The 24,118-nt window shown below is 36.7% G+C and overlaps 1 protein-coding gene across 1 annotated transcript in view; it reads right to left on the reverse strand.

The window, feature by feature from the left end:
- The window catches only part of LOC131047610 (putative ABC1 protein At2g40090), a 224,781-nt gene extending 202,332 nt beyond the window's left edge, over window positions 1–22,449 (reverse strand). The window contains exon 1 of the mRNA XM_057981401.2: window positions 22,002–22,449. Coding sequence (XP_057837384.1) covers window positions 22,002–22,308 — 307 coding nt within the window. The 5' untranslated portion in view covers window positions 22,309–22,449. The remainder of the gene's footprint in view (window positions 1–22,001) is intronic.
- Between the last annotated feature and the right edge of the window lie 1,669 nt (window positions 22,450–24,118).

Genomic DNA, 24,118 nt, shown 5'->3' on the forward strand with positions numbered 1-24,118 from the left:
ATTGTGCTTAGCTCTAATCAAGCCCTTATTATGAATGTAGACAGTTGTATGAACTGTCTCTTTCCAAAAACAATCACTTACCTTGTATTCATTCATCATGCTTCTTGCCATCTCTTGAACTAATCTCTTCTTCCCCTCAACCACCCCATTTTGTTGAGGTGTCCTAGCAACAGAATGTTGTCTTTTGATGCCAAACTTTTCACAAAAGCTCACAAAATCATTTGAGGTAAATTCACCTCCATTGTTTGATCGTAGGCAATTAATTTTCAGATCCTTCTCATTTTCAACCAAAGCTTTAAAAGCTTTAAGAACTTCTCTAATGCTTCTGATTTTTCCTTCAAAAAGGCCACCCAAGTCATACATGAGTAGTCATCAATTAAAAGCATAAAGTATATCTCACCTTGCATGCTTGTTGTTCTTGTAGGACCACACAAATCAGTGTGTATCAACTCTAAAGCCCTTGTGTTTGAGTACTACTTTGATTTGAAACTCCTTCGAGTTTGTTTGCCCAATTGACAATCCTAGCACATAGCGTCAAATGGTTTAGTGAGTTTAGGCAAGTCTCTAACAACTCCCTTCTTGCTGATCTAAATAAAATTATCAAAATTTATATGACCAAATCTTTTGTGTCACAACCAAGATTCATCAAGTAAACTCAAACAGCAAGTTTCACTCTTAACATCATCAAGAATATATAAATTGTTCGCTGCTCTATTGCATCATCAATATGAACACCATCTTTACTAATTTTGCAACAATCAGAACTGAAAGTTAAACTATGTCTCTGATCACACAACTGACTAACACTGAGAAATTTGTGTTTTAAGCCTTCTACAAACAGCACATTCTCAACTTTAGTCTTTCCATCATTCAACACAAGAGTACCTTTTCCAGCCACCCTTGCAGATCAATTTCCACCAAACCTTACCTTGCCACCATTGGATTTCTTGAGAGTCAAGAACTTACTCTCATCTCTGGTCATGTGTCTGGAGCAGTCACTATCCACATACCAAATATCTCTCCCATTTTGTGCAAACAGAGTCATTTCTACAATCAAAGACTTTGTTTTAGCCTCTTTCTCTTTCTTCCTCCACACTTTGGTTTCCTTATCATTGTTCTTAGTATCTTTCTTTGGGAAATCTGCCCTACCATTCTTACAAAACTTTGCACTATGTCCAATGTTATTGCATTTGTAACAAACATAATTATAACTCTTCAAACAGGCAAAAGAGTTCTGATTCACAAATCTGAAATCATTTCTAAAAGGCATTCTACAATTTATTGTCTTGTACCCAAAGTAATTACAAGCATAACAATAACCATGAAAGAAGAATGATTAAACCTGGTTAAGAGTGTTTGTCTAGTACTGAAAGGCTGCTTGAAACCATTATTTCTGATTTTTGTTGAAGAAAACTTTGAGCTGTCACCATTAAGAGTCTGATGTTCTTCTTTTGAAGACTTAGAGCTTTGACCTTCTTCAAAGCCAACTCCACATTTATTTGAAATCTGTTTTTGAAAAGCTAGAAGATCATCCAAGGATAGTGAACTTTTTTCACTTATCTCTTCTTGGTTCAGCAGTGTTGATGATTTGTCTAACTTCCTGACAGTGACAATTTCAACCTCCAATCTATCACAGCTTTCTTCCTTCAACTTAATCTGATTTTTCAGATCTTCTTGTGCCTTCTTAGCTTATTCAATCTGGACTTTTAGGTCATCTATAAGCTTGTTAGCATCACCAAGAGCCAGCTCCACATTTATCTGAAAACTGTTTTTGAAAAGCTAGAAGATCATCCAAGGATAGTGAACTTTTTTCACTTATCTCTTCTTGGTTCAGCAGTGTTGATGATTTGTCTAACTTCCTGAGAGTGACAATTTCAACCTCCAATCTATCACAACTTTCTTCCTTCAACTTAATCTGATTTTTCAGATCTTCTTGTGCCTTCTTAGCTTATTCAATCTGGATTTTCAGGTCATCTATAAGCTTGTTAGCATCATCAAGAGCTTGTGATTTCTTGATTTTTCCTTCACTTTCTTTTTTGAGCAGCAGCTTCAAATTTAGATTTTTCTTCACAAGACTTTTAATCTCACTGAGAGCACTCAACAATTCTTGTTCAAGATCCACTTCTCCATCTTCCTCATCAAAAACATCTTATCTTCTTGATTTTCAGCATGAGTTTTTTCTAGAGCCATAAACAAAATCTCATCACTCTAAGATTTTTCATCACTTCCTTCAAATGAATCATTTTCCTCCTTAGAATATAGACTCCTTTTAGATTTCCATATCTTCTTATCCTTTCCTCTAAACTTCTTTTTATAAAACTTTGGCTTCTTTTGTCTTCATTGTTCTCATATGGACATTTGAGTACAAAATGTCCAGTCTTTCCACTGTTAAAACATTTAAGAAGCATCTTCTTCTTTTGTTTGCTAAAATCGTTCTTCAACCTTTTCATGAATAGAGCTTCTTCTGAGTCTGAATCATCATTCGAACTATCACTTGAAGCTTGTTCCTTTTGTTTGCCTTTCTTAGAAGCTTTGAAAGCAGTCTCCCTTTTTGAAGATTCTGTGTTTGTCCTCGTCTCATATGCAGTCAATATACCATGGAGCTTGTCAATGAACAATTTATCAAGGTCAACCATCTTCTCTATGGCTGAGATCTTTGCATCAAAACTTAAAAGGTAGAGACCTTAAGATTTTTTGAATAACCAAACTATCATCAACCTTCTCACCAAGACCTTTAAGAGAATTCACTACTTCATCTACTCTTAAAAAATAGGCTGCAACATTCTCATCTTCTTCCATTTTCAGACTTTCAAATTGCATCATATGAGTCTGAAGCTTGGCTTTCTTCACCTTTTCATCTCCTTCATAGGCATTCTTGAGTTTAACCCACATGGCTTGAGTAGTAACACAATGCATGACTTTAACAAATTCAGATTCTGACAATCCACATAGTATAGCATTCATAGCCTTAGCATTTCTTTCAAACGCTTTCTTTTCATCAGCAATGGATGGTGGATTTTGAGAAGGTGTATAGCCTAACACCACGTTGTTCCAAACATCGAATCCAAGAGACATCAAGTATGCTCGCATTCTAACACACCAAAAGGTGTAGTTAGAGCCATCAAATGGAGGAGCTCTATTCATTGCAAGACCTTCCAGAGCATTCATCTTAATGTGCAAATAGAATCAACCCTCAATATTTTAAGCTTTAACAAAAGGCACTTGCTCTGATACCAATTGAGAAGCACATAGCAAATACTGAGAGGGGGGGTGAATCAATATTTGAAACTTTTCAATAACTTTTAAAAAACTCAAGAAACCACTTAAAACAGAGATATAGCAAAGTAATCAAAATATGAAACAAGAACAAGAGATTTTTGTCGTGGAAAACCCTTTTGGGTAAAAAACCACGGCACAAAAGAATTCTATTTACTCCAAATAATGGGCTGCAACCCAAGTTACATAAGTGATCTACAACTCACTAAAAGCATTAACCTTCCAAGAGCACCAACTCTGCATGGCAAAGGCACCAACCTCTGTAAAAACACACTCTCTTAATAAAAAGTCACCAACCTCACTAGGAATACCAACTCCAAATTGCTTAGACAAAACTTCCAATCTCAAAAATACAAAGCAATATTGGAATGAAAACACAATAGAAAATAACTCTTTCATATTTCAAAAACAATGATACACTTCCAAACTAACCGCAAACTCTCTCACTGAACAGTTGCACAGTTTGAACATAGAACATATAGAGTGACTTCTTTCTTATAAATGCATCCTTTTAGAATTTTTGAACTACACACATCAGCTCATATATCCTTCACGTATCAACTTCAAAACACTTCATAACATCTCTTTAGCACTGTGTTTTGAGAGATATATTCCAAAATTCTGGCAACGCACAACAACAGTAAAAATGACTTCATATTCCAAAAATGGCCACGATATCAATCTCATATAAGTTGCAAAGAGCAAACTTTTATAGACCAAGTCTACAAACGAAATATGATCAACTCCAGGATATATATCAAAAACAAACTCATACATCTTTCTCAATTCAACAACACTCTCCAAAAAATCACCCTGTTTGAATGATTTAGAAACTCCGCAACTTCTTCAATACAGAAATAAAAACAAAAAATTGCACAAATGCCCAACTAAAATAAGCCTTATCACACCCCGAAAAAAGGGTTCGAAAATTTTTTTTTTTAAATTCATCAATTAATTTTGCGATAACTGCCTTCACCTCTCTTCATAGGCTCCACAACGGTGTATATCCAAAACGTAGCTTCCATTTCTGAAAAGATAATCCCCAAAAAAAACGTAACATTTTTCAACCCCTCCATATCAAAAAAATAAATGTCGGCTCCTGTATACTCCTTACGACTCATAATTGACATACACATCGTGGTGGTTTTTGACATTAGGATTCCACTCCAATAAATTTTTGTGGCACTTAAAAAAAACGACCTCTGCTGCTTTTGATTACCCACGATCACACTTATTCTCCAGCTCAGATAAAAACATAACATTTGTGCTAACTCAACCTGCCAAGTACAAATCCCAGCCACGTATTTGACAAATAAAAACGTATGCATGCATTTTTTAAATCGGGTCCTCCAAAAAAAACGTAAGAATTAATAATCCAATCATGTCAATAAAGACACTATGCTATCCACTAACTGTCAGAGAAGGAAAAAAGTATTTAATTTGACAAGCCTTCAAATACGACTCCTCTGACCCAAACTAAAAATACGTGGTTTGACATGGCATAAACAATATTCAACTCATGGCATGGCATAACATCTTATTTGGCTGCTGACAACAAACAAGCTGGCACACAGCTCAAACAGGCAAGCAACCAAGCACCTCAAGCTGGTAGGCAACGAAGTAGCTAAAGCAAGCAAGTAGACAGCTAAAGCACACAACCAGCCAGCTCAACCAACATTCATAAACAAACTCAATTCAACCTTTGACATCAATGACAAATAATCTAACAACTATGATCTATGATACTTTCATGTGTTGAAGAAATTTTGGTGACCCCTTGAGATTTTTGAAAGTTTGATTATTCAATGAGGACCTTGCTTGAATCAAGACATCCTCTATTTACTCTTCATTACAAGTCGCCTTGTCCTCTATTTGACAACTAAAACTGAATGTTGAATCCTTCGTGTAACACCTTGTTAAAAAGCAACCGTATTTATGACTAGAATCAACATAAAACATGAGAGTGAGAACACTTCATTGCTGGGAATAAAATCAGAATCTGGAAGTTGAATTAATGAACAAGAAAAGCATATTGAATGATGCAAAATGAAAGATGTTGGATCTAAAAAATCTTCATCCATGACTGGTACAAAAAATCTTTCTCCAATTTCTTGAAATCAATCCTTGGGACCCTTTAAAAGTTAGAAAATACATTGTATTTACTCATGAACAGCAAAAATGAATTTGCTTTGGAATAAGGGCTCGAGGTTACGGTATTCCTTTAACAATGAGTGAGGTTACGGTATTCCCGTGCGGGACATCCACTTTCTTTATTTAAGAAAAACAGTAATTAGTGATTAATAATTATAAATTTATTAATCAACCATTAATATTTTCTTTAAAAATTATTGAATCCATACTGAGCGAACTTTTCAATGTATGTTGTACCTCTTTTAAGTAGGGATGAAAGTGTAGAAAATGTGTGCTTGTAATATTGAGGTGTAATTTTAAATGTTAGGCATACCTTTTTTTTAAAGAAACCAGTCGCCTCATATGAGGCGTGCTTCATAAATTGCAATCAGCAGTTCATTATTTTTTTTACTGATTTTCTACTTCTTAATAGTACTTAATAATATTCAGAAAAAAAAAAATTTCAATTTTAAAAAATTGTTTTTTTAAGATTATTCTAATTTTAATTACAAATTAACAACTTATCAAAATATACCAACAATATTAATAGATTATTAAATTATTTAACAATAATTTTAATTAAAATTATTAATCAAAAATAAATTATCAATTATTTAATAGATAACTAAAATTTAAATTTATGGACAAATTACGACCATTTGACAATTCAACTTTTTCATTTTTTTTGGTTTCCCAGCAATTTGCTTTTGCCAAAAAAACTTTTTTTTTCACTACAACACAGGATCAGCCTCGCTGCAGCCCAATGATCTGATGTAGGAAGCGGGATATGTAACTCACTGCATAGCTCAGATCAGGTCTAGCGGCAGTGAGATATATTAAACTGCCCACTAGTTGCCAAAAATCGAATTCATTCTCAACTGGAGAACCGGATTTGGCCGACAACTTCAAGCCTTTCTCCATAGGTGTAGATGCAGGTTTGCAGTCCTGCAGTCCTGCATTCAGAACTTGTATAGCAAAGCCCTGGCATATTTAGACTGAAAGATGAAGATGCCATGAGGCCAAACCTCAACACCCAGGCAGTAGTGCAGAAGCCCAAGGTCGGTCATGTCAAAAGACTGGTATAAATTCTACTTGATTCCCTGAATCAAAGATGTTGAGCTGCCAGTGATGATTAGATCATCAACATATAACCAGAAAGATGATATCAATGCCAATAGTCTTGACATATATATTTGAGTTAGAAGGACTCCTCTGGAAACCCTGATCTGTGAGGTACTTATCAATTTTCATGTACCATGCCCAAGGAGCCTATTGCAGGCCATAGAGTGCTTTCACTAGTTTGAGCACCTGGAGTTCTTTTCCGTCAACCTTGAATCTAGGAGGTTGCATCATGTATACCTCTTCCTGTAACTCGCCATTCAAGAAGGCACTCTTGACGTTCATTTGATGGACCTTCCAACCACACTGAGCTTCCATGGCTAAGACTAATCCGATGGTGCTCATCTTTCCTGTCGGAGCAAAGGTCTCCTCATAATCAATCCCTCCGCACTAAGAGAAGCCCTTGGCAACGAGACGAGCCTTGTACTTATCCAAAGTACCATCAACCTTGTATTTGACCTTATAGACCCATTTGCATCCAATGGGGTTCTTATTCTTCAGCAAGTTGTGGTGCTCAATTTCCATAGCTTATTCCCACTTAGGTATCCCTTTCGCCTCTGTGTATGTCTAAGGTTCATACACACTGTGAATGTTGGCCATGAGAGCAAAATTGACATAATCGGGATTTTTTCTCTTTTTCCGAGCAGTTCTACCCTTGATGAGCTCATCATCATGAAGATCAACAATCGTCTTAGCCCACCATTTAGGTCGGAGAGTAGAAGTGCCAACATCAAATGTAGGAGGTGCAACAAGGTCAGGTTCATCAAACAGAAGATCAGACGAATCTTGAGGAAAGTCAGGTGGTGCAACTGTGTGTCTAGATGATCTTGTAGAAGGAGTCGGTGTAGGTGCAAGAATTGGAACAGCTGGAGCCCTCCCATTAGGTGGACCTAATGGAAAACAAACACCCAAGTCTGAAGCCTTCAATGGCTGATCCTCTGGATCCAAAACTGGAGCAGAGAGCTGAAACGGCCCTCAATCCTCATCAAAAACCACATCACGACTGAAAATGAGACATTTGTCTCGATATCAATAAGTCGATAGGCCTTGTGAGTATCACTATAGCTAGCTAGCATAAGCTTCTGGCTCTTGGCATCCAACTTGGTGCGTTTAGCATCAGGGATCCAAACATAAGCAGTGGAGCCAAAAGTTTTCAAATGACTGATTCTAGGCTCGTGGCCTGACCAGCCACAGTAGGAGACCAATTCAAAAGACAGCAATGTTAACTGCTTCAGCCCAAAATTTCTTTAGAACACTTGTGTTCAAGCATGGACCGAGCCATTTCGGTTATCTTGCGGTTTCATTGCTCAACGACACCGTTGTGCTAAGGGGTGTAGGGTGTTGTGAGTTGACGTTTGATCCCATGTTGTTCACAGAAATGAGAGAAAGCAGAAGAATTGTCTGAGCTAAGAGTTATAATGTGTTCACCACTCTTTTTCTACTAAGCCTTTGAACTTTGAAAGAAACCAAACACCTCTGATTTTTACTAAAGAAAATACACCCACATTTTTCGACTAAAATCATCAACATAAAGCAAAAAATACCTAGACCCGGTAATAGGAGTATTCATCGGTCCACAGATATTAGCAAGGACCAATTGTAGCACGTTAGAAGCCCTCCAGGAGTCGCCATCCGAAAACGGAGTTCGATGTTGCTTCCTAGCCTGACAAGCTCTGCAAACTCCAAAGGTTCTGGATCTGGATCTCTGGCAATCTGATGACAAGATCTTCCCAAACAAGCTAAGAAAGATGGTGAACATTTAAGTGCCCATAATGCTAATGCCAGAGTGTACTAACAGAGGAGCGCTTGGCTGCCATGGCAAGCTCCTGAGAATCACCAGAGTCAACTAGTCTAAATAGACCATGATCCTCAAGACCCACAACAATTGTAGATTAAGTCTCTCGATCAACGATACTGCATTGATGCGAACTAAAGATCATGTCGAGACAAGGAGAATGTCTCAGAATTTGACTGACTGAGAGAAGGTTGAGTTCCATTCCTGGAACATAGTACACGTTGAGGAAAATCAATTTCCTCCCTCCAGACTGAATCTGCGCATTGCCCTTTCCAACAACAATATTTTCTTCCCCTCCTCCAAAAATAACAGAATCTGAGCATGGCTGAAAGTCAGTGAACCAATCCCGGCAATGAGTGAAGTGGCGTGAAGCACCTAAATCTATATACCAAGCAGAAGACTTCACATGGTCTATAGGTCTTCTAGCCATTAAGGCGTAAAAGGCAGACTCACTCTGCTCAGTGTGCTCCGTGTAATAATCCTTGCTGCAATTTTATATCAGAATTACAAAATTCTAATAACCCAAGTCAGATTTATGATTTGCAACCAAACGGTGAAATCGAGTATGCCGAAAATTGCACCAATGAATTTATACACTTAAAACCCTTATAAAACATAAGAAGAAGATTCTACAGAAATTTTGGCATTACAACATGTTGTGCATATTGCACACCCGTCGCCATCTTGGACAGGCACCCCCAGTTTGTGCCTTTCTGTCCTTGTGGAAGAGGAAGGGGGTATGAAGGGTCAAGCACTAAAACCAAATTCGGCCTCTAGGGCCATATTGCGAACTTCAAACTCCCCAATTTTCGCAAAGCCGCCTAAATGTGAAGAAAGAGGTTAAAGCCTATAAAGACGTTGAAATGTCGATTTTCGCCAAAGGGATATGGAAAAAAGGAAAAAATTACAAGAGTTGGAAAAGTTTGCAAAATGGGTGGAATCCCCCATTTTTGCCAGCCAAGGGGAAATTGCAAGGAAGTGTCAAAAGTCGACAAAACCTCTTAAAATCCCGAAATTCGCACTAAGGGGGGATAGTTACATAAGTTTTTAAAGGTTTGCAAAATGGGTAAAAATCCCGATTTTCGCTAATCAAGGGTACAATGCAAAGGTTTTTAGAAATTGGCAAAACCTCTTAAAATCCCGAAATGCGAACTTGGGGCAAAATCGCAGTGTTTTTTAAAGAATTCCCAAAGTACTTTAAACTCCGAACTTTGTAAAACTCCCAAAAGTCCCGAAAATCGCATTAGAAAGGGTAAGTGAAAAAGTTTTCATAGTTTGCAAATGGCTCAAAAATGCCGAAAATCACATTAGAAGGGAAAAGTGTGAAAAGTAAGAACTTTGCAAACACTCTCAAAATGCCGAAGTTTTCAAACCTCCTTCAAGTGCCGAAAATCGCAATATTGGGAAAAATCGCGATCCCACAAGAGAAAGCTTGCAAAACAATATGAAAACCTGAAATTCGCATTATAGGTGATAAGTCCAAAAAGTTCAAATTTTCAAAACTCCTCCCATTCACCAAAAATCGCGATTTTTTTAATAAAAGTTTGAAAAAGCACGCAAAATCCCGAAAATCGCGATTTAGAGGGTAAATATGAAGGAAAGTTAAAAGTTTTAAAGAGCTATAAACTTACAAAACGACCTCCAAACGCCGAAGTTGGAAAGGCAACCAAAATCGCCAAAGTTTTCAAAAGCTCTCCAAACACCGAAAATCACGATTTTTTTTCTAAAGTTTTCAAACCCTCTCCATTTGCCGAAGTTCGCATTAAGGGCTAAGGTTTTAAAGTTTGCAAGAAGACGTTAAAATCCGAAATCGCGCCATAAGGCAAAATCGCGAAGTTAAAATTTAAAAGGACCCTCCAGAAAGGGTGAAGTCGCGAAGTTTTAAATTTGCAAAAGGTATTAAATCCCCGACGTTTGAAATCGCCCCCAAAGCCCCGAAATTTGTCATAAACTTTGCAAAAAGTCTAAAATTCCGGAAATTCGCATTACAAGGGTAAATTGCGAAATTTATAAAGTTTGCACGAAGTGTAAAAATGCCGAAGTTTGCATGAAGAAGGTAAATCCCGAAGTAATAAGAGTTCACGCATGGTTTGAAAAACCATCTATTTCACCGAAGTTTGACACTAGTGGAAATCGTGAAATATAAAGTTTGAAAAAGGGTTGAGAACGCTGAAACTCAACTGGAGATAAAACCGCGAAGTATATAAACCTTGCAATCGCCCCCCAAAGGCCTGAAGTTTGCATAAAGACGTTCAACTTAAAACAAAGTTCGCTCATATCACTTCATAGCCAAGATGATAAACCCGCAAAAAGCTTCCAAAGGGCCCGAAAGGCTAAGTTGGGCATTGACGCTTAAATAAAACAAAATCTCTCAAAGGTTTGATTCGCCTAAATTTCGTTCAAGAGAGCAAATTAAAGATCAGATTTCAAGATACATCTCACAAAGAGCTTCTCGAGCCAGGCGTTAAAATTTAATATTTATTGTTAAATTATTTAATTTTTCAAATTAATTTATTAAAATGAAATTGTTGTTTGCAGGGCGCAGGACGTCATCGAAGAACTAGGAGAAAGCCTAAAACGACAAAGCCAAGCGCTGAAAGCTGAAGAAGAAGATGCAGGAACGCGAGAGCAACCGAGCATTGGGAAGCGTGCCGCTGAACAAAGTTAAAGTTCACCAAAACCGAAGAACACTCCGAATGCAACAATCATACATTCTCAGGAAAAGTACACGGTTGGATTTAACTCCAAAAGTTCAGTTTCCGTAAACTAAAGCTGTTTTAAATTTTAATGTAAAACTATTTGTGGGCCCCACTTAAGATATTTTGAAAGAAAGGGTAAACAATACAGTTGTGGACAATTATGTCCAACTACCGGATTGACCAAATTAAAGCCAAATAGTGGCAAGTAGTTGAAATTATGGTTGTTTAGATAACTGAGAATTGATTGGGCATAGGTTAAAGTTGCCAGCTTCTGGAAGGCAGATCAGGACCCTTGGATGCAGTCCATCCTAGCCTTCGATTCAATATTTTAAAATCTATAAAAGGCAGAGGCTTTTCTTTTGTAAAGGGTTAGAGATTTTTGTTAGATAGTCAGACAGTTGGTTAGAATTTTGTAGTTAGATTTTAAAAGGTAGAATAGGTTAGATCTTAGCAGTAGCATAGAGATGCTGCAGAAATTGTTGTAATAGGCAGCTGAAATCAATATATAAACATTGATTTGGTGTTTATTGTCTTGTTTTCATCCTGTTTGCATGGTTTCTTTCAGCTGGTTAAATTTTAGAGTGCAGGGATTTTAATGGTGAAGTGTGGAGGGGTATCTGATGCATTTCTGGTTCATACCATTGGGGGTTTGCTGATTGTAGGTCACCGTGCATGGTTAGTCTGAACCCAAATTGTGCTTAGTTCAACTGCAGGTGTTCGTCTTAGGCTGCGCCAGAATTGGGTGCCTAAAACGAGTGTCTCCGGTCTGAAAATCCTTCATCCCTTGGAGCTTGCACCGTTTTTGTCTAGTTGTGAGAGTATCTCTAGCGAAACAAGAACTGGTTTATCGAAATCTGTCTACCCGCTGCATCAACTATTATCATCCTTGTCCTTAGGCTTCCTGAACCCTTCCCTTTTGATTTTATTTCATAATCTGAGAATCACAACAGACCACCCTGTTGCAAATCGTAAAGTCCCCTTGTGCTCCCAGCAAAACACATCGATCACTGAGTTATCCGGCAATCAAGACTTGACAATCAAAACCTTGAGGTCGTCCCCATTGATCAAAGAAACAACATTAGGGATTTCCTTAGGATAGGATACTCGGCGAGATCATTCTATTCTGCGTTGGCCGGATGAAGTCGCAAGTTCAGCAATTTTAGACACGTCAACACAACAGCATGCAAATATAGGTTTGTGACAGTCTACACATCTCCCATTAAGCATTGCAAAATAGCTTCAGAAATGGAGCTCAAAGCTTCACAAATCCACAACAAAATCCAAAATACTCTCCAAACTCCTCACATTTCCCACAATAGAAGGATGCATGAAATAAATGTCTAGCATAGCCAAGAACAGCAATATACGTTGTTATTACCAACGATACAAATTTGAAAATGAACTAAGAAACTACAACACACTATTTATTACAACCCCTGACAAAACAACACACATAACATCTCTTTGAAGCACAACTACAACCTTGGATGTGATTGCCACTGGAGACTTGTAAACAGACTGCTTGCAAGCCTCTATCCCCCTAGTTTATTAGCCTAGAAGATCACTCCTTCAAAGGTTTCTCAGCCTCTGAAGAAGAACAACAAAACTCTATTAAAATCATAAGATAGAATGAATCCCAAAAACAAGTTGAAATCACTATAAAAGGCACAATATTCAAAAAGCACTTTTGGGCACCAAAATTCCCATGCCAAAGAGAAGGGAATCTTGCATTTCAAAAGTTGTAACTGCCTTTCCAAAAATGTATCTCCACTTTCACCTCTTGAATAGAAATTGCCATTTTATCCAACTCAAGAAGACTAATAACTGCTAATTTTGAGATTCTCCAAACCCCCTTGCCATTTTTGGCTCCAATTAATTTAAAATGCCATTTAATAATTTGACATTAAAATCTGATTTGATTTTTTCTCCACTTAGAACATTATTTCCCAAATTGTTCGCAGGACTTGACTTACTAATTCTGGACAAGCTATTCTACTATAAATAGTAAGTTTTATTTTTGAAAAGGGGACATGACACTCCACTACATTTGCTTTAGGTTGTGAACCACTTTGCTTGGCCTGTGCAGCCAAGCGTTTACGGCACTCAAGTTTCATATGACCAAACTTATGGCAATAATTGCACTAAACATTTTTCTTCTTCGAGCCTTTTGATGATGGAGTAGAGTTCTTCTACTAAGAAGACTGAGAAAACTAAGATTTCCCTTTATCCTTATGAAAGGATTTAGCTACGAAAGCTTGTTTTGTAGAGGATGAGCTGGTACTGCTGCCGAACTGTTGCTTCCACCGATCTTGCTGCAAAAGTTTGGTGCAATGATCAACGAACTTAAGATCAACACCAATTGAGGTGATGTTGAGTGTTTCGACAAAATGCTCATAGGACTTTGGCAAACTCTTCAATGTGATAACTACCATGTCCTCGTCCAAAGTCCGGCCAATGGCTTCTAACTGATCACGGATGTCTTTGATCGAATTGAGATGCTCCTGAAGGAATTTTCGTTCATCCATGACTATAGAGAAGAGCATATTTTTTAGAAAGAAGGCTCTGCTCTTATCAGACGTCTCATGCAGCATCTTGAGATGCTCCCATATCTCGGCAGCTGTTTTGCCGGTAGGTATTTGAGGAAGTTGATCGTTAATCACTAATAGCTTGATGAGCATGACAGCTTCACGATTTTGCTCATCAAACTTGGTTTGATCAGGATCGGCAACAGAGGGACGAGTGGCCTTTCCAAAACCCAACTGATCGATGACACGATACTCGAAAATTGTGAGCATCTACTACTTCCAGGTATTATAGTTTTTGTCATTGAATTTCTGACTCCCTTGAAGTAGAATATTCGTCAAGATGCCATCACGAAAACTGAGGTCAAAGCTGGTTGACCGAATGATGCCATGAATATCGAGGTAGGAGATTGTCAATGCATGAATTTGCATAAACGCAAAGCGTAATGAACAAAATTGAGGCAGAAAGCTTGTACAAATTTCGAGGCAAAAAAATTTCGGGCATGGATCCCAATGTACAAATTTTTGAGGTCCCATAAAATTCTGACAAAGACCTAGAAATCTGTCAAAAAAACCTTGAAAAGGTGATAAAAACTCGAAAAAAATTTCTTGAAACAAATGTCCTGGCCGCAGAAAAAAGACGGAGGGTCGAATGAAAACCCTAGGCAGCAAAAAAAAAAATACAAAGGCCCAAAAATCTTAGGCGACTTGCAGGAAACAAACTGGTCATTGAATTGAGAGCAAATATATGAAAAACCCTAAATGTTGGCCGGAAAAGAGGTTGTCACGGAGGAAAAAATCAGCCCTAAAAAGTCTGCGAAAACCAGTTGCAGAAAATCGCGCCCAAAAAAATGACTTTCGCGGGCATAAAACTGAGAAATTGCCATCGAAAAAATGCGGGTATGTAAACCTTTGCCATTGCCGCAAATCAAATCACGAGCAGAAATAAAGAATCTTGTTGTCTTTTTTTAACAGAGTCGTCACGCAAGAGAAAAAATACGAACAAAATCGAAGGTCGCAAGCAAAGCTGGAAACCCATGAAACAGGTCACGATGCGAAAATGGAATTTGCAGATCGTGATTACACGCCAAGGGGAGACGGAAAATTTTTGGCCGAGGGTGCCAAAAACACGAAAATCATGTCCAATTCACAATTCTTCACCCAACACAGAGCCAACGAAGTCGCACAAACTGAAGCCAAGAACAAAATGACCGAACAAAAAAAAATTCAACCTTCAGAAAAACTTTTCATTTTGACGAATTTTTGATACCATATTACGCAAGTAATTGGTAAAATACTGAATGAATCAAATGAATGATCAAACAATCATTTATAGAGTGTATTCACATGCCTTATGTATATTTCTCTCAAATGTATGTTTCATGTATATATACTCCATAGTTTGCAGATATTTATGTGTTTGCTTTTTTTCTGATGTGTCTTCAGCATGATTGCTCCATTGTATACGTGTACTTTCTTCATGTATGCTTGTATTGTACATGCATGTTTGTGTCTTGAATATACTTCGCATCATGATTGATGTATTTTCAACATGTTTATTCCATGTGCATTTTACGTATGCCTTTCTCAAAAGCTTCATATCTTAAACATATTTACTTCATGACTGATGTGTTTTCAGGGTGTTTAGTCCATATGCATATATCTTTATGTGTATTTATGTATTACTTCATGTTTTACATATATGATTCAAGTTTTGCGTGTATTACACCTTATTGCATATTCATGTGTATGTGACTCACGTCTTATGTTTCATGTGCATACTTCATGCTTTATGCTCTACATGTATGCTTCATGCTTCGAGTGTATTCATTTGTATGCCTCATAATTTATGCACTATGTATATTCACATACGTGAATTCATGTCTTATGTGAATTCATGTGTATCATTCATGCGCTACGTGTATGCCTCATGACTTAAGTGAATTCAAGTGTATGTTCATGCTTTATATTCACATATATGCTTTATAACTTACGTGAATTCATGCTTCATGCTTTATGTGCTGTGTGACTTAAGTGAATCCATGTGCTATGTATATGCTTTATGCCTTAAGTGTATTCATGTGTGTACTTCATGCCTTTAGTGCATCACGTGTATATGATCCATGCCTTACATGTATTCTATGTATGATGAGCATGATTCATGCCTTATGTGTATTCATGTGCTTTACACCCTATGTGTATTCAGATGCATACTTCATGCTTTACATGTATTCATGTATATGATGTTATGGTCTTAATGCGTGTGCTTCTACTTAAGGTGTTGGTTTTATGCCAAATGTGTTTTCCGCATATGTGTTTCTCATGTATCACTGTATTTTATGCCTCAAAACTCATGCCTCGTGTCTTAACCAATACTTATATGGATGCATCAAATCTGTATATATTTATATGTTTACTTCATCGTAATGAAAATGCCAATGAGTGAGACTCTATAAAAGCTCACAAAGTACACTTGAACCCTTTTATATGCAATAATTATCCATCAAGATTCCGCGATAGCCTATTAAAACGTAAACCCTTCTAAGTATTTGGAGTTAAAGATATTGATTAATCTGAATAGAAAACTCAGAGAAATAGCCCCCACAAGAAAATACCTGAAACCAAGTGAGCACAATTAAGAAGGCCCTCATTACTGAAAGTTCGATTCGACAAAGATCTAACTCCTCAAAACGGTTGGGCGAAATAGGTTACTACAAAGAATTACTAACTATTATTTAAGAAAACGAACTTCTCAACTTAATAAGGATGAATATCAATCTCTATAGTTTGCTCATACCAAGGCCAATTCAACGGATATAAACATTACCTAATTAGGAAAAGTTTCTATCAAGGTTGTGCACAGCTCTTCCTAACAAATTCAATAAGGCAAAGATCCTCTGTCAACACTTCTAAGTGACACTTGAGTACAACGAGCCATGCCTTCAATTATGACAATTGTCAGTCAACTAAGATTTAATGCAATATCCATCTGGCCAATTGATTCAAGAATGAAACGATTCATGATCAGGAAAAACTCCTAATACACTATTGATATCAAAAAGAATACGAAGAAATTACACTCTGAAAATTGGCACTTGGAAACCTTCTTAATATCGGGCAACAAGGCAAGACGTTCACCAACTCTACATTCGGGTGTTACAAGTTAGTCTAGATTGTGACTAGGTAATCTCAGAGTCACACCATGGAAGGTAATAAAGGTTGTTTGGATTCAATAATTTGCTTGAGGACAAGCAAATTTTGGGAGGGGTGGACTGTCATGACCCTGACTAGGTACTTGAGCTTGTAACATGAAATTGTCTTACAAATGTAAGACTTCACAATTTCATGAGTCCCATATCTTTTACAGTCACTCACATTTAGCAAATCAGAGATATCACAGAGATGTTCCAAGAATGATCCTCAAGGTTCAGTCTCTTTTCACAATCAGTAATAAATAAGGAGCGCCGATCTTTGAATATTATACAACAACATTAATTATATTCACCACTGAAGGCATCAATAGTCTTATTGCTTACCATCTTAACAAAGTCGAGGAAGGCGATCCTTGGAGTGGCACAATAAATAAATGTAGTAATAACAACATAATTAATAATTATTATCCTTATTAAAGCAGCACTGGAGTTTGGATGATGCCATGGCCCCAAATCTAACAAATCAGATCTATCACCAAGATTTATCAGCAAGGATTGCTTACACTAAACCATATGATGTTAAGTGAAAACAAAGTAATTAAAACGGGATCATGTGTGATTCAATAAGCAACGAATTAGTTATCAAATGGTTTGTTAATACAACAAGAGAGACGGAAATTAAAGAGATACCACCCTTCATAAATGGAGTGCCTCTAAGAGCACAAGCCTCCAAGAGAAAGGGGTATAAGAAGAAGAGACGGGTAGTAGGAGGGGAAGACCATGGATGAGAAACAATAACACACACTTCTCCCAGAAACAGCAGCAGACAGTATCAGCAATCCTTAATCACTTAGTAGATCAAATTCACCATGGATCAGATTAGGTCAGAATTATTATTATTAAGTTACAGGCAGTAACATCCTTGTTCCTGGTGGTATGCATGGGGATGTGCTTAATATGTATGCTTAATATATGAAGCCTGATAATGTTCTTATGCAGAATTTAATAGTAATATTAATATAGACTGCAATATGTATGATAGTCATACTTAATTTCATATATATTCATAATACATGAGAAGTTAGTATACTTATAGTCTAATCTTTGTTATTTCTGCTAAAGCCTATGGAGGATGGGCTAGATTTGTGCTCAGGGAGAGGCAGTCTAATTCCAACCAATTAGGTAATCCCGAGATGGAGTAAGGACCAGATTCCGTAAACCTTGAGGGTATAATCCCGAGATGGGGTTAGGGTCTGCATCTGTAAACCTTGAGGGAGTCTGTTGTAGTTTGGTTTCTTAGCACCCTGGTAATATAATTACCCCTTCCTCCCTTAGAGTTAGATGGTAACAAGGTTAGATCATAATATAGAGGGCCATGAATTATAAAATGTGAAATTAATTGACAAAAAGCATAATAACTTGATAATGCATTTGGAAATGTATGATAATTGTTGAAAACGTGACAGCTTCCAAGTAGGGGACATTACAAACTTGTTGGCTGTTTGGAGGAATGAATTGAATGTTTCAACAATGTCACATGAGTTATCAAAGAGATTAGTCATGCTAAATATTGAAATTTTGAAATAACGCTAGACAAAAAATGAGTTAGATGCTTGTGGTCTACTGAAGAGCAAGAATCAATTGATAAAAGAGCAGCATTGTTTCAGATGCCAGAAAGTCTAGACACCTAGTCACACGTGGGAGCAGCAAAGAAGATGAACTAATGACTACCAGCACTAGTTTAATTAAGCAGAAAGAAGTTGAAAACAAAGAAGAAAAGACAGCATCGGGAATTTCAATAGCTATGACAGAATTTTTGATGGAGCTCCAGAATGATCCAAACGAAAGGTATGACAATGATACAAATGTTGAGATCGCTAATGATGATAGTGAATTTGTGGTAGATAATGAGGAGCATGAAGCATACTCAGAAAATAAAGATGATGTGCATAAAGAAAACGTTGATTCTATTATTATTAACAGTGGGCCCTTATTTTTGCATGATTTTGGTAATCATAAGGTGATTAATGAGTTCTATGAGTGTGTCATTTGTAAGAGGCATTACCTTGTTGATAAGCAAGATTTCATAGCTAAGCATGAGATGGTGTTTGTGGAAGCAAGCTACATACAAGATATGACATTTCATGATAGTCCTATCATTCCGTGTATCATGAAGACATCACTATTTGTTATCTTAATGACCAAGCACAAAATATGTAGAGAATTTGATATCATGAACCTAAAAAGAATGTTGAGTTTGCATTGAATGTATCTTATTGAAAAATGATTACAAAAAACATGAGATTACCTGGAGGGTATTGAATGAAAAATTCATGGTTTCCAATTTCCATTTTGTTGTTCTCCATTCATTACTAGTAAATGAACAATTATTTCCTTCACAAGCTTGGCAAAGTTATATTTGTATACAGCGAATTGTGGTAGAGTTTTCAGTCATGTTTCAATTGTTTCTAACTTCCACATTGATGATAAATGGTTGTTGCAGTCATTTCATGTTGCTCATCTTCATATTTCCAGATATTGCAGTTGGTTGCATGAATTTGTGTGCACAGGACTACCATTATAGCATTTGGAGGTTGAGTATTAATGAGCTGTTATCAGTTTATGACAGCGAAAGCATTCCCAAGAGAGCTATGAATTTAATTTTCAGTTTTAACATTGTTGTCGTCATTTGTATCAGCCACTTGAAAGGGGTATGTGTGATTGTTGTTGGTAACTTGATGAGAAATGTTCTTCCTTCTAGCCTCAATGTGTATTGTGATATGAAAATTTGGGATCCAAGAATATACATGATTGGTGGAATTAATTCAGGGTGTAACAAATTTGCAGTGGATGATTGTATTAGAATGGAGCAACAAAATCATTGTAAAGGAATATTCTTGAGAATGATCTGGAATCCTAAAATCCTATTGGGTTATATGCAAGATCAATCAATTATCGAGTTGGCATTGTTTGAAGATAAGCAATATTTGGGAAGGGATAACTATAATGTTCCCTTTTTCGGTCATTCAACATCTTTGAAAGCTCCAACTTCCTTGGAAAGCGCCAGCTTTTTCAAATAGAGTTCAGTTAATGGTGTTGTGTTCAAGGGATCAAGATAAATTCATTGATGCTTTTCGGAGCCGATTTTGTCATTCCAAGTGCATTCCAAACTTCTTGGAGGAATATTCGATTTTTGGAAAGTACCAATTTTAATTACATTGGATCATTAGTGGGCTTCTAAGTATGTTGGCGCATTCAAAATTCACTTTCAGACTAATTTTGTATTTTTCACAACTTTGGCTAAATGTGTGGAAATTAATTTCAGATGTCGAAAAAACAACTTAAATTAATTTTTTAATAAGGTGAATTTCAAATGACTGAAGTGTCGGAAAAGTTAAAAAAAAATTAAAAAATCACTCTATAGAACAAAAAAGATAATTATTAAAAAGTGATTTTAAAATATAATTTCCAGAAAGTTCCACAAAGGGTTATAAAAAAGGCTAAAGACAAAGGTTAATTTCAAGAGTGAAATATCTTCCCTCAGAAATACAGGTGGATTCACAAAAAATTCACATTGGAGCTGAATGTTCAAGTTTGAAGATTTGTGCCCTATGTTGTTTTGTGGAGATTTGTGTTGAAATAATATTTCCAACTTTGCAATTTTGTTTCCAGATTGAAGATTTTCTTTGTAATATTGGTTTAGCAAATTATAGAGGATATTTGGAGATAAAACAGGCACAAGGGTTGCAAGCTACAGTACCCACTACAATTCTGCTACAGTACCCTCCACCATTGTTAGCTTATTGCAGCCATTGAGGAAGGTGTGCAGACCTGAAGTGAAAATGTACGGGTTTTTAAAGGAGACTTGCAGTCATTTCTTGAAGGATTTATATGCCAAACCATGGCCGCTCCATTATATGGGTAATTGGCTATTTCACTGCTAGGTGCAGCATGAAAGGACTGATTACAAGGAAATTTCCACTTGAAGATGAAGAAAATCACATTCAGTTTAAGACTTCTACATGTTCAGATTTCTGTATTGTTGTAAGAGTTGCATGTGTTTTTTATGCCAACTGGAATTGGTGGGTGAAGAAAGTGCAGTCTTGAGGTAATCATTGGACAGATTCAGCAATTTATTAATGGTGAGAAATCAAAACAAGATAAGCTACAGTTCTGTCCCAGTAGTATAAGAAGCCATTTATATCAGATCTGGCATCTAGGAGTGAAAGGAAATCGCTGCCAATAGAGTTCTGAAATTGTTTGATGATCACTGTCCTGGAGTTATTGTTGTTCACAGTCTACAAAGGAGCTTGTAATCATCTGCAATTGCTGCCAACAGGAACTTTCAGGTATGAAACTAATAAAGAACTGATTCATATTCATTTTGCAACCAAAACTCAGAAAAGACTTATGTAAATGAACAACAATTTGAACAATAGGCTTCATAATACTCTGGCATCAAAATTTATCAAAAACTCCTTGAATGTACTACTCCAATTGGTTGTATCAATTTGTGTTATTCTAATTTATTATATGTTGAGCACTTCATTTCAAATCAATTTGTAAAACATTTGTTGAAATACACTCAAAGTGCAGCTTCCTAGCAAGTGTTTGACGAAAAGTCTGTAAGTGAAAATTCAGAAATATTACAAGTTTGTTGAAGGATTTTGGTAGGGTTATTACATAAAATTGGAGGGGGTCACATTGATTGCCAATTGAGTTATGTAATTCCAGCAATGAGAAATGATCTCGGAGATTTCCAATGATGACGGCTTCAATTCGTAAGCTTGTTACTCAAACCAGCTATGTGCATCCTTTTTTGACATTGTCATTTTATAATTTTGATGTTTGTCATTTGTGATTCTCATGTACTTTGTAGTTTTATTAATAAAAATTTGAAAAAAAAATTAAAAACATATTATGTCATTTACTCTTTATGATCATATGGATTATTGGATCAATATAATGCCATTGCAAATCCTGCAACAATTTACATACTTTGAAAGTTGTCGACTTTCTTTTAAGATGCTTTCAATTAGTTATTTAAATTTTAAAATTTTAAATTAATTTTTTAGTAATGTTTTAATAACCATCTCAAAATTTGAAAAAAAATTGTTTCCTTTCAAACCATGCCTACCACTCATCCACAAAACTCGGAGAAAAAAAAAGATTACCTTTTAGAACCTATGGTTAATTTCACCTTAATAATTTCTTGTTGCAACAGAAATGCAATTTCTCTCTTCTTCTTCCTAATGAATTGGGCAAAAAAATGTAGCATGAGAGGAAGATGATAATGAAGGTGGCATACCAAAGGCAATGATGGCGGCTGTGAGAGCATTGCGAGAGAGACGGGCGGGCACTGCACCTGCAATTTTCAACCTCCGCAGAACATCATATTCCTCGCCATTGACGCTGTTGCTGTTGATGTTGCTGAGGCTGAGGCTCATCCATCCCAGGCCTAAGCCTAAGCCCAGTCCCACCCCAACAACACCTCCCACTCGCCGGAGAAGCCTTCTTGCCACTGTTGATGACAAGGATGATGGTAACGACCGCAATTCGTGCTTTTCACTTTGAGATCGTCCCAGCAGACGTCTTAATCTCCATCCCTGTGCCATGTATGTCTTTCTCTGCCCTACACGGAGACAAACATCTACCTTGTCCCAATTGTTTTGCAATTAAACTGAAATATTGTTTTTACAATCTCCCCCTCTTCCCCCCACGACTTTAATTTCCATACTAGTAACACCACCGGGTTGGTATCTTGCCTTAATGACTCGTACCATAGCGTAGTAATGGTGAAATCAACATGTCATTTTTGCTTTATAAGAGTGATAAATAATTTTTGTTCTATTGTTATTTGGATTGAAGATCTCTACTAGCATGGAGTAGTAAATGGTAAAGCAAATAAGATATTGATTTTTTTTTTAAAAATCTGTGTTGTTATTTCACAAATAATGTAATGTGAGTTATATGAATTTGTCAAGAAATGTCATATCTCCCAACAACATATCAACATAATGCATGCTCATGTTCAAGACCTATAAACATTGACATCATTATGGTCGTTCTCACTTTAGGGTCTTGATCTAATTGGTAAAATTTCCCCACCTCATCTAAAGATCGCTCCTTTATAATTATAGCACTTGGCTACTCTATAAAATAGATTGACATGATACCCATGAAAACAACCACCACCAATGATATTTGCAACTTCCTCGCTACCAATATTATCACTTGATTTGGTGTTCCTATGTTACACATCTTATAATGGATCATCTTTTAAAGATGAGAAAGTCAAAAAGTTCCTAATGTGTTCCAAAATTTTGCATTGATTCTTCATGCATATTATCCTCAATTTTAGCATTGCAAAAATTGAGGTAACCCTCACAAATTTTTGTCCATTTGTGGTTTCGAAGCTCTATGCACGCTTTACGAGACATCTCTATCATCGCAAGTGCGTTTTTCCCCTGCTTGTTCCCTTTTTAACTAAGAGTGAAATCTATGTGCAAATCTGGTTTGTAAACCCAATTTACACCAAGTATGCTTCCTAGGGTCAAACCCGATTTACACCTCTTTTCTACCTTTTTGGCTCTCAAGCTGCAAATCGGGTTTATAGACCCGAAATGCACCTTGACAAGTGCAAATCAAGTTTTTGAAACTACTTATGACACTAAGAGTTATTTATTTTCCCAATCTTTGAATTCAATTAGGAGTCTTTTTATTTTAAATTCATCTTCCTTGTGTTTCTGGCTTTGATTTTATTCTTCTTGTGGAGTCGAGTTCATGGGAGAACAAGGATATTCTTCCGATTTTCATGGATTTCATACCAAGTATGATTTATTTTCCATGCTTTTCCCTTCTTGTTAGCAGAGTTTTCGAAACCCTTTCTTTTATTCCTTTGTTTCTTTGGATGAGTGTTTGGGTATGTGAGCCCAAACCCCCATCAATTTTTGGTGGTGATTGTTAGAAGTAGGCCAACAACAATGTAGGAAAACTGAAGGGGGGGGTGAATCAGTTTTCATCAAACTCAACCAAAATAACAATAACTTCAAATCTGATTAAGAACAGTAATAGCAAAGATAAATACCACATCAACAACACACATAACACAAGGATTTTTGACATTGAAAACCCGGTTAAGGGAAAAACCACGGTGGGAACCTACCCACAATAAGATGATACTCTGCAGTAGTATATGTAAATATTACAATTGGGAATGCACATGCATTCAGGCACACTGCCTAGAGCTCACTGCTCAAAAACAAGAAGGGCTACAACCTTGAGGAAGGCTCACTACCTTACAAAGATCGGACAACAATCTGAATTACATGAACTGAAAGAATAGCATCTCCAAATGCCTGATTACAATTGTGGTTAAGCACTATGTCTGCACAACAACACTTCTCTACTCTTCCACACTTCCGA

The sequence above is a fragment of the Cryptomeria japonica genome, chromosome 4 (assembly GCF_030272615.1).
Source record: "Cryptomeria japonica chromosome 4, Sugi_1.0, whole genome shotgun sequence".
Lineage (NCBI taxonomy): Eukaryota > Viridiplantae > Streptophyta > Pinopsida > Cupressales > Cupressaceae > Cryptomeria > Cryptomeria japonica.